Source organism: Delphinapterus leucas, chromosome 2 (genome assembly GCF_059928025.1).
Source record: "Delphinapterus leucas isolate spDelLeu-1000000601 "Yukka" chromosome 2, BTC_Dleu_Yukka2, whole genome shotgun sequence".
NCBI lineage: Eukaryota > Metazoa > Chordata > Mammalia > Artiodactyla > Monodontidae > Delphinapterus > Delphinapterus leucas.
Window position 1 is genome coordinate 176413766 of NC_143130.1, and position 12372 is coordinate 176426137.

A 12372-nucleotide genomic window follows, 5' to 3' on the forward strand; every position below is an offset into this window, starting at 1 on the left:
CAATTTATTTACCATTTGTTAGACTGATTGTATCTTTTTGGCCCTTAAACTAAATTTTTCATCTCCTTCGAAGTTTAGATTAGGAATATGTTTATAAATGGTCTAAAATAAATAGCCACAAAAAAAAAAATAATAAATTGCCACAATTTAGTAGAATAAAAAAGAAAAGGCAGTACTTATAATCTCTTTATGTATGACCGTAAGTCAGTAAGTTGGTCAGAAGTTCACAAGTCTCCTTAGGGCTGGCGTTTTGCCATCTTCTGGCGTTGAATGCTAGGACGCCCTGGGTTTACTCTAGATCTGCCTGTTAAGAAACTGATGTGCATGCAGCTCTCTCATATCCAAAGTTATTGGGACCAACAGGGTTTCCTGAAGCAATGGTCAGGAGATCCCATCCCCCAGACCACACCCCAGGCCCACCTGGGCACAGGGCTGTGGAGTCAGAGCTGCTGCATCACCCGGCCCACAGTGAGCAGACACCCCACCTGCCCAGTGCCACCAGGCAGACAGAAGCCATGAAGGGCTGACACCAAGGAACGCCTGAAACACACAGGCAGTCCCAGAGTTAAAAAGCTCTTTGGAGGGCCTCTCATATGTAAAGAGTTACCCCCAAAAAAGAAAAGTTAGGAAACTGCAGGCTTAGGACTAGTCAGCTTCCCATCAGATGCTTTGGGGATAAAGAAAGCCATCGTGTCCAGAACCAGGGATTCTGGCCTGCTTTCTGCTATAGCGTCAAGAAGGGGCCCGAAAGAGGTGGAAGCCCTGAAGGCCTGTCACTGCGACTCTCATGCAGCAGAACAGTATACGCAGTGAGGGTTTCCCGGAACAGCCTGCAGGGAGATCGTCTGAGATGAAGCGTTCCTTGGGCGTGGTTTCTAAATCTGGGACATTTCTATTTTTGTGGGAGTTCGATGGCCAGTCCCCACACAGTGTGGCCCTGTGTCCTGGTATTTCCAGTGCTCTGTCTGGGGTCTTTGTTTTAGGAGTGTGGCCAGAAGGCTCGGACGGAACCGACATCAATGCCGCCTGTCGGGCCCACGAGAAAAATCTCCTGTCAACCGGTGACGACTTTGGCAAAGTGCACCTCTTCTCCTACCCCTGCTCACAGTTCAGGGTAAAGGCTCATCTTCTTCTCTAGCCTTACCCCACGGGGCGCACTTACCGCCTGGCCTGTTGGTAATTGAATAGAAAGGTGCTATGAGCGATGCCACCAGTCACACATGCAGGGGTGACCGTCATTCGGCTGCCCCGGAGCACTTCAGGCCCCCCTCCACTGCCCTCTGGGGAGAACCCCGCCCCCCACGTGGTGCTGGCTTGTCCTCCTCTGCACTTCGTGGGCCTCCCCCCTCTGCTGTCCACCACGGCTCCCTCTGCTCCAGCCCTGCTGAGCCGAGCCCACACCAGTGCCTGGAACACCCCTCTTCGTTCTTCCCAGACCTGACCCTCCTCCTAGAAGACCCTCCCCTCCACCCCTGCATCCGGTCCTCCCTCCTTTGGGCCGGCCTGTGCCTGGTGCAGCCTCTGGGGTTGAACCTCTCCCTGCCCGCATTCGTCCCCTCCAGACCAGATTCTCAATGTACAGGGGCTCCATGTGGTTTGGCACGAATGTAGACGTCCAACACTTCCAACCCCGCCTCTATGGCTTTGCGTTCAGCTCCCTCCATGTCATTCTTCCCCAGGCTCCCAGCCACGTGTACAGCGGGCACAGCAGTCACGTCACCAACGTCGATTTCCTCTGTGACGACAGCCACCTTATCTCCACTGGCGGCAAAGACACGAGCATCATGCAGTGGCGGGTCATTTAGTCCCGGCAAGAACCCGGGGGAGCAGAACGGGCCAGGAGGTACAGACTCGAGTTTCGCTCACTCGGTCACTGTGATTTCTGCTTTGTTTGAAGAGTTCTCACAAACCTCAGGAAAATTATGCCCTTTACTGGTTACCTTAGCTTAGTGGATCGGTGAGCATCACAGCAGGTCAGCCATTCAGGTCTCTCTTTTGTTGTACAATATATAAAACACTTAATATAAAAAAGATGCCAAGGTTTACATTACGGTGACATCGAGAAGTGACTGGTGTATCCTTCCTAACTTTTCTATGAACTCTTCAAAAACGGTCACAGAATGCCTTTTCAAAGATTGTACATAGGCTTTACTGTTTCACCATGGAGGTTGCTAAGTTAAATATTTATGATAACGAGGTACTGAATCGTGATCGCTGTTGATTAACTGGTCCTGAAAGGATAAGTCGTTGGGGAAGAGAATGGATAACTGATTTGCACAACTGAATCAGGAAATGCAAATAAGACTTTATTTGGTTAACATTTTCTAAGGTTTCATTCAGTTCTCCCTCTGGGAGGCTGGTGAGAAAGGGGTCAGATTCTTCTTGTGTTAAGCAGATTCTACTCCAGATTAACTTAACTATTGCAGCAGGGTACCCAGGCATTTCAGAGTTCCAGCTAGACTGTCTGCCTGACCACATGCAGTCAGCCACTTAACGCCTGCACGAATCACGTCCCCTCTGTTCCCCGTTCACAGGCCCTTGGTGAATGGTGGAGACAACTAGCCACCTTCCTCTGTATATTAATTGGCATGTTATGGTATTGTACTTGTATAGGATTTTAGCAATTCATAATGAATACGTAAGGCTAGGCTTTACTATTTTAATGCTTACGGACATTGTATATTTGTATTTTAAGACCAAGTAGACCAAGTCAAAAAGATATCTCTCTAGTGTACCATACACCTGCAGCGGGGAGAAGTCTGGAAGGCTCCACCAGGTACTAAGGGCAGCTTCTTTTCCTGTCTTTTGTGCATGGACGGCTTATTACGCTATGAAATAAGATTGCGCTCTGATGAGTAAAACAGAGAAGGCCTTATCCATTTCAATTGTGTGGCAGATGGAAATTTATCGTTTACATTGGGGAATGTATCTCAGATTTTAAAAATAGAAGAGTAATAAACAGACTTAAAGACGAATGTTAAGATTTTTACTTGTTCTAGGCAAGTAAATGAACTGAACCATCAACTCTACAGCACTGGTTGTTTAGAGTGGCCGATGAAGCTGAACATTGGGAAGCATTTTTTATTACATCTCCAGCCTGCTGCGGAAATGCCGGGCACCAGTAAACAATATGTATTAAAGATGATTCTGTTTGTATGTATCCTTATCAAATATATTCTATAATGAAATAAAATCTGAAAAGTGGATTTCTTATTGACCTATAATCATGAAAGTATATAAATTAAAATATTTAAAATTAGATATGATTCACACTATATTCTGTTTCATATCCAGATTTTTTTTTTTCTCACCTGGGTCATTTGCAGATAAAACAGCAGTTTGCATATGGTGTGTAAGCATTCATCAGATTAGACAACTATAAAGAATTCAGCTTTTTGTTATTGTTGTTTTTGGCCGCCCCACGTGGCTTGTGGGGTCTCAGTTCCCTGACCAGGGACTGAACCCAGGGCACAGCAGTGAAAGGCCAGAATCCTAACCACTAGGCCACCAGGGAACTCCCGAGAATTTAGCTTAATTACCATACCCAGTTGTTAGTTTACTTGGTTATGTAAATACTGGCAAAGATAATCATTTAAAAATTAATAATTAAGGAATAACCAGATCAGAGAAGGGAAGGAAACCCATTATTGACTCAAAAGTTATAAGATCTACTTTTATTTCTATACACTTTCAGTATTTTCCAAGCTCGATAATGGAAAAGGGGTATGTATATAAATCATTATTGCTACCTTCAAACTTGCCTACATTTTAAACGAAATTCTCAGTATTAACCTTGCAGGTATTCATTAACATAGCAAGCAGTGGCCACGTACCACCACTTACCACCTCTCAGGCAAACTAGGCCTAGAACCCCGGGATTCTGCTGGAATGAGAGACCCCAGAAGCAGAGCCACGCCTGTTCCTCCCAGTGGCCTATGGCCACATCAGCTCTTAGCCCTACTGTGGAGAGCGACAGATGACGGACTATTACCCTAATCTCGGTGAAGTGATGGTGTAGACTAAGGTGCAAGCGGTGGACAGGGGAGAGGTGAATGGAGTGTCTGAGAGCGGTTCCTGGGGTGACGTCAGCAGGGCCTGGCGATGGATGGGATGGGGGCGGTGGGTGAGGCCCAGGTCCCCGACTGTTCTCGGGGCAGATGTTGGTGCCGTCGGCTAAGATGGGGGGCGCTGCAAGTTTGAAAGAGGATAATGAGTCAGGCCTGGTGCAGGCTGGAGTGAGGTGAGGGGCCGCTGAGACATCCAAGTGTTAAGTGCGAAGCAGGCGTTTGGCTAGCAGGCGCAGAACAGAAGTCGGGCTGGAGGTACCACCGCGAGTGATGCTTTCCGCAGGAGGCCGACACTGAAGCCAGGATGTGCTGAGTCTGCGGGTCCTGGGCAAGCAGGGTGAGGAGAGGGCCTCCGACCCAGCCAGGGGGACTCTGATGGACTTCAAGGGCAGGTAGAGCATGAGCTGTCAGCAAGGAAGGAGAAAAGCCAGCAGAGGGCTGGGTGGGGCAGAAAAGAGACCCACACGAGGGCTGTGGAGGACCCGGCAGCCAGGTGGCTTGATTTGGTGCTCGCTGTGGAGCCACTGTGGGCTCTTTACTCGTTTAGCAAATGGTTTTCCAGCATCTTTGTACAAAGTGATGCTGGGCAGGGGATCCAGGCGTGCTGGGAGAGCCTCGGCAAGTGGAGGAGAGAGGGCACAAGGTCAGGGGTGAGGGCATGGGGTGGGAGGCCTCCAGAGCCAGCTGGAGCTGCATGGGGGGAAAGTTCAGTGGATCCTGGCATCCGTGGACTTACATCTGCGGTTTCCACTGCATGAGGTGCACCCTGGCAGTGGGTCGGAGGGGCTGTCCGTGGTTCACTGGAAAGCCCACTCAGACATCTTCCCAACCCCTCCAGTTTTTTTTGAGGGATTGCTTCCACTGCCCAGAGGTTGCACACGGCACTCATTGGTCGTTTTTTCTCTGATTTGGGAACAGGCTACCATCATCTAATCTTTGAGGCAGAAGAGCGCACAGAAGAAGTAACGTTGGAGACCCTCTGGCCTCCTCAAAGGGGGTCAATCTAATACACAACCGGAAAGCAAGCTGATAAGTCTGTACTTCTTGCGAGGTAGAAACTGATTCCAGACTACTCTTCGTACTGGTTCTCAATTTTTTTAATAGAAAATTTCAAACATACACAGAAGTAGAGAAAGCCTCTCACCCAGCTTCAGAAATTATTGACATCCTGAAAGCCTCGTTTCTACTCTCTCTCCTAACTGTGGGTGGGGAGGGCGACTGGAGTACTTTAAAAGTCAGTCCAGCAGGTGGCGGACCAGGAGGACGCGGAATTCGCGTCTCCTCACAACCAGGGCACCTACCAGGCCCCGGTGGGGGACCGCGGACACCTAAGGGGACCGACGGAACCCCCAGCGACTGGGTAGGACGTGGGGCTTGGGGGGAGGGGGGAGGACAAGTGGAGGCGGGACGGGACTGGCGCCCCTGAGGCGTGGCTGGGGGAGGGGAAGGGAGCCCATGCCCGAAGGGGGAAATTGGGGAACCACTGGCAGGGCAGAGGATCAAAAGGGAGCGTGGCCGGGTTTCCCTTGACCACTTCGGCCCCCGGGAGCCTGCTGAGATCCCGGCCCGATCCTCTGCCCACCAAGGCCCCCTCCAGTCAGACGGATCCTGAGGGAGCGGGAGGGAGGGAAGGGGGAGCAAAAGTAAAGGCCGGACCTCTGGGACCGGCACCCCTGAGGGGCGGCTGGGGGAGGGGAGGAGTTCCTACACCCAGCGGGACCCACCACGGTTAGGGGTCCAGCGGAGACAGGGGAGACCCTGGGGGAGATGATGGGGGAGGGCACAAAGGAACGGAAGGCAATGGGGCCAGTGCTCTCCCTGTCCACTCAGGCACTGGGGAGCCTGCTGGGCTCCCGGGCCTAATCCTCTGCCCTCGGAGCCTCCCTCCTGCCGTGCAGAGCCCAAGCCCCGCCCCTGCACCCCCAGCCAGGGCCCCACCTCTACACTCGGAGACCTCCTCTGAGACCCCCTCCAAGGTGCTGGGCCTAAGCCCCACCCACACACCCGCACGCAGGGCCCTACCTCCAAACTCCAGAACTCCACACTCCAGAGGCCCTACTTCCAATGTGCAGCCTCTCCCCTTCTGCCAGGTGCTAAGCAGAGGCCCCGCCCATGCTTGAATGTCACCCCGCCTAGGCCCTGCCCCACGATCAAACGTCACCCCCCCCACCCACCTAGGTCCCGCCCCACCCTAAAAGCCGTCCCTGCCTAAGTTCCACCCCCCACCTAAACTCTGCCCCCATAGCCAAAGCTTTTTTTTTTTTCTTTTCCTTTTTTCTCTTTTAGATTGGGATTCTGTTTTACATTGTTGATTCATTGTTGTTGATTCTTTAATATTTTTATTTTTCCTAATCTTTTATTTTTCTAATTTTATTTTATTCTTTATACTTTGTTAGTGATCTCTCCTTTTGGCTTGTTCCCTACCACCCCCCTTTTTTTTTCTTTTTTCTGTTGCGGTTTTGTTTTACCTTGTTGCAGTTGTTTCAATTATAGTTTTATTTTTCCTAATATACTTTTTATTTTTCTAATTTTATTTTATTTTTTATTCTTTGATATTGTACAGCTCCTGTTTTTCTTTCTTTCTTCCTTTTTTTTCTTTTTTAACCACACCACAAAGCTTGCGGGATCTTGATTCCCAGGCCAGAGGTAGGGCCTGAGCTCCTGTGGTGGGAGCTTCAAGTCCAAACCACTGGACTAACACAGAACCTCAGCCCCCAGGGAATATCAATCGGAGTGAGGTCTTCCGGAGGTCCTCATCTCAGCACCAAGCCCCGGCTCTATCCAACTGCCTGCAAACTCCAGTGCTGGACGTCTCAGGCCAAACAACCAGTAAGACAGGAAGAGAGTGCCACCCATCAAAGAAAATAAAATGAAACAACAGAAAAATACGTTACCGATGAAGAAGCAAGGTAAAAACCTACAAGACCAAATAAATGAAGATGAAATAGGCAACCTACCTGAAAAAGAATTCACAGTAATGATAGTAAAGATGATCCAAAATCTCAGAAGCAGAATGGACAAAATACAAGAAACATTTAACAAGGATCCAGAAGAACTAAAGAGCAAACAAACAGTGATGAACAACACAATTTCTGAAATTACAAATAGTCTAGAAGGAATCAATAACAGAATAACTGAGGCAGAGGAACAGATAAGTGACCTGGAAGATAAAATGGGGGAAATAACTGCCAGGGAGCAGAATAAAGAAAAAAGAATGAAAAGAATTGAGGACTGTCTCAGAGAGCTCTGGGACAACATTAAATGCACCAACACTGGAATTATAGGGGTCCCAGAAGAAGAGGAAAAGAAAGGGTCTGAGAAAATATTTGAAGAGATTATAGTCGAAAACTTCCTTAACATGGGAAAGGAAATAGTCAATCAAGTCCAGGAAGCACAGACAGTACCATACAGGATAAACCCAAGGAGAAACATGCTGAGACACATACTAATCAAACTATCAAAAATTAAATACAAAGGAAAAATAGTAAAAGCAGCAAGGGAAAAGCAACAAATAACATAAAAGGGAATCCCCATAAGGTTAGCAGCTGATCTTTCAACAGAAACTCTGCAAGCCAGAAGGGACTGGCAGGACATATTTAAAGTGATGGAAGGGAAAAACCTACAATCAAGATTACACTACCCAGCAAGGATCTCATTCAGATTCGATGGAGAAATTAAAACCTTTACAGATAAGCAAAGGTTAAGAGAATTCAGCACCACCAACCCAGCTTTACAAATGCTAAAGAAACTTCTCTAGGCAGGAAACACAAGAGAAGGAAAAGGCCTACAATATCAAACCCAAAACAATTAAGAAAATGGTAATAGGAACATACATATCAATAATTACCTTAAATGTAAATGGATTAAATTCTCCAACCAAAAGACATAGATTGGCTAAATGGATACAAAAACAAGACATGTATATATGCTGTCTACAAGAGACCCACTTCAGACCTAAGGACACATACAGACTGAAAGTGGGGGGATGGAGAAAGATATTCCATGCAAATGGAAATCAAACGAAAGCTGGAGTAGCAATTCTCATATCAGACAAAATAGACTTTAAAATAAAGACTATTACAAGAGACAAAGAAGGACACTACATAATGATCAAGGGATCAATACAAGAAGTAGATATAACAATTGTAAATATTTATGCACCCAACATAGGAGCACCTCAATACATAAGGCAAATGCTAACAGCCATAAAAGGGGAAATCGACAGTAACACAATCATAGTAGGGGACTTTAACACCTCACTTTCACCAATGGACAGATATCCAAAATGAAAAAAAAATAAGTAAACACAAGCTTTAAATGACACATTAAACAAGATGGAATTAATTGATATTTATAGGACATTCCATCCAAAAACAACACAATACACATGCTTCTCAAGTGCTCATGGAACATTCTCCAGAATAGACCATATCTTGGGTCACAAATCAAGCCTTGGTAAATTTAAGAAAATTGAAATCATATCAAGTATCTTTTTGGACCACAATGCTATGAGACTAGATATCAATTACAGGGAAAAAAAACTATAAAAAATACAAACACATGGAGGCTAAACAATACACTACTAAATAACCAAGAGGTCACTGAAGAAATCAAAGAGGAAATCAAAAAATACCTAGAAACAAATGACAATGAAAACACAACGACCCAAAACCTATGGGATGCAGCAAAAGCAGTTCTAAGAGGGAAATTTATAGCAATACAATCCTACCTCAAGAAACAAGAAACACCTTAAATAAACAACCTAACCTTACACCTAAAGCAAGCAGACAAAGAAGAACAAGAAAACCCCAATATTAGCAGAAGGAAAGAAATCATAAAGATCAGATCAGAAAAAAATGAAAAAGAAATGAAGGAAACAATAGCAAAGATCAATAAAACTAAAACCTGATTCTTTGAGAAGGTAAAGAAAATTGATAAACCATTAGCCAGACTCATCAGGAAAAAAAGGGAGAAGACTCAAATCAACAGAATGAGAAATGAAAAAGAGGTAACAACTGACATGGCAGAAATACAAAGGATGATGAGAGATTAGTACAAGAAACTATATGTCAATAAAATGGACAACCTGGAAGAAATGGACAAATTCTTAGAAAAACACAACCTTACGATACTGAACCAGGAAGAAATAGAAAGTATAAACAGACCAATCACAAACACTGAAATTGAAACTGTAATTAAAAATCTTCCAACAAACAAAAGCCCAGGACCAGATGGCTTCACAGATGGCAAATTCTGTCAAACATTTAGAGAAGAGCTAACACCTATCCTTCTCAAACTCTTCCAAAATATAGCAGAGGGAGGAACACTCCCAAACTCATTCTATGAGGCCACCATCACCCTGATACCAAAACCAGAGAAGGATGTCACAAAGAAAGAAAACTACAGGCCAATACCACTGATGAACAGAGATGCAAAAATCCTCAACAAAATACTAGCAAACAGAATCCAACAGCACAGGGGCTTCCCTGGTGGTGCAGTGGTTAAGAACCCACCTGCCAATGCAGGAGACACGGGTTCGATCCCTGGTCTGGGAAGATCCCACATGCCGTGGAACAACTAAGCGTGTGTGCCACAACTACTGAGCCTGCACTCTAGACCCTGTGAGCCACAACTACTGAGTCCATGTGCCACAACTACTGAAGCCCATGCGCCTAGAGCCTGCAACAAGAGAAGCCACCATAATTAGAAGCCTGCACACCACAAGGGACAGTAGACCCCACTCGCCTCAACTAGAGAAAGCCTGTGCGCAGCAACAAAGACCCAATGCAGCCAAAAATTAATTAGTTAATTAAAAAAAGAATCCAACAGCACATTAAAAGGATCATACCCCATGATCAAGTGGGGTTTATCCCAGGAATGCAAGGATTCTTCAATATATGCAAATCAATCCATCTGATACACTATGTTAACAAATTGAAGGAGAAAAACCATATGATCATCTCAATAGATGCCAAAAAAGCTTTTGACAAAATTCAACACCCATTTATCATAAAAACTCTCCAGAAAGTAGGCAGATAGAGAACTTACCTCAACATAATAAAGGCCATATATGACAAACCCACAGCCAATATCGTTCTCAGTGGTGAAAAACTGAAACCATTTCCTCTAAGATCAGGAACAAGAAAAGGTTGCCCACTCTCACCACTATTATTCAACATAGTTTGGAAGTTTTAGCTACAGCAATCAGGGAAGAAATAGAAATAAAAGGAATCCAAATCAGAAAGGAAGAAGTAAAACTGTCACTGTTTGCTGATGACATGATACTACACATAGAGAACCCTAAAGATGTTACCAGAAAAACTACTAGATCTAATCAATGAATTTGGTAGAGTAGCAGGATACAAAATTAATGCACAGAAATCCCTTTCATTCCTATATACTAATGATGAAAAATCTGAAAGAGAAATTGAGAAAACACTCCCATTTACCATTGCAACAAAAAGAATAAAATACCTAGGAATAAACCTACCTAAGGAGACAAAAGACCTGTATGCAGAAAACTATCACTGATAAATGAAAAATGATACAAACATATGGAGAGATATACTATGTTCTTGCATAGGAAGAATCAGCATTGTGAAAATGACTCTACTACCCAAAGCAATCTACAGATTCAGTGCAATCCCTATCCAACTACCAATGGCATTTTTCACAGAACTAGAACAAAAAATTTCACAATTTGTATGGAAACACAAAAGACCTCCAATAACCAAAACAGTCTTGAGAAAGAAAAACGGAGCTGGAGGAATCAGGCTTGCTGACTTCAGACTATACTACAAAGCTACAGTAATCAAGACAGTATGGTACTGGCACATAAACAAATATAGATCAATGGAACAGGATAGAAAGCCTGGAGAAAAACCCACGCACCTATGGTCACCTTATCTTTGATAAAGGAGGCACAAATATACAATGGAGAAAAGACAGCCTCTTCAATAAGTGGTGCTGGGAAAACTGGACAGCTACATGTAAACGAATGAAATTAGAACACTCCCTAACACCATACACAAAAATAAACTCAAAATGGATTAAAGACTTAAATGTGAGGGCAGACACTATCAAACTCTTAGAGGAAAACATAGGCAGAACACTATGACATAAACCACAGCAAGATCCTTTTTGACCCACCTCCTAGAGAAATGGAAATAAAAACAAAAATAAACAAATGGGGCCTAATGAAACTTAAAAACTTTTGCACAGCAAGGGAAACCATAAACAAGACGAAAAGACAACCCTCAGAATGGGAGAAAATATTAGCAAGCGAAGCAACTGACAAAGGATTAATCTCCAAAATATATAAGCAGCTCATGCAGCTCAATATCAAAAACACAAACAACCCAATCCAAAAATGGGCAGAAGACATAAAAAGACATTTCTCCAAAGAAGATATACAGATTGTCAACAAACACGTGAAAAGATGCTCAACATCACTAATCATTAGAGAAATGCAAATCAAAACTACAATGAGGTATCACCTCACACCGGTCAGAATTGCCATCATCAAAAAATCTACAAACAGTAAATGCTGGAGAGGGTGTGGAGAAAAGGGAACCCTCTTGCACTGTTGGTGGGAATGTAAATTGGTACAGCCACTATGGGGAACAGTATGGAGGTTCCTTAAAAATTAAAAATAGAACTACCATACGACCCAGCAATCCCACTACTGGGCATATACCCTGAGAAAACAATAATTCAAAAAGAGTCATGATGTTCACTGCAGCACTATTTACAATAGCCAGGACATGGAAGCAACCTAAGTGTCCATAGACAGATGAATGGATAAAGAAGATGTGGCAGATACATACAATGGAATATTACTCAGCCATAAAAAGAAACGAAACTGAGTTATTTGTAGTGAGGTGGTAGGACCTAGAGACTGTCATACAGAGTGAAGTAATTCTGAATGAGAAAAACAAATACCGTATGCTAGCACATATATATGGAATCTTAAAAAAAAAAAAAGGTTCTGATGAATCTAGGGGCAGGACAGGAATAAAGATGCAGACGAAGAGAATGGACTTGAGGACACGGGGAGGGGGAAGGGTAAGCTGGGACGAAGTGAGAGAATAGCATTGATATATATACACTACCAAATGTCAAATAGATAGCTAGTGAGAAGCAGCTGCATGGCACAGGGAGATCAGCTCAGTGTTCTGTGACCACCTAGAGGGGTGGGATAAGGAGAGTGAGAGGGAGATGCAAGAGGGAGGGGATATGGGGATATACGTATGCATATAGCTGATTCATTTTGTTTTACAGCAGAAACTAACACAACACTGTAAAG

General features: G+C 44.6%; 1 protein-coding gene across 4 annotated transcripts in view; it reads left to right on the forward strand.

Moving 5' to 3' along the window:
- Positions 1–3481, forward strand: part of EML1 (EMAP like 1) — a 145985-nt gene extending 142504 nt beyond the window's left edge. Inside the window, exons 22-24 of one of the 4 annotated variants that reach the window (XM_089908194.1) lie at positions 984–1114; positions 1680–1843; positions 3000–3474. In XM_089908194.1, coding sequence (XP_089764320.1) covers positions 984–1114; positions 1680–1805 — 257 coding nt within the window. In that variant the 3' untranslated portion in view covers positions 1806–1843; positions 3000–3474. Of the gene's footprint in view, positions 1–983; positions 1115–1679 lie in introns of all 4 variants that reach the window. The other 3 variants (XM_022576109.3, XM_022576112.3, XM_089908195.1) reach the window with 3 other exon arrangements.
- Positions 3482–12372: the final 8891 nt, after the last annotated feature.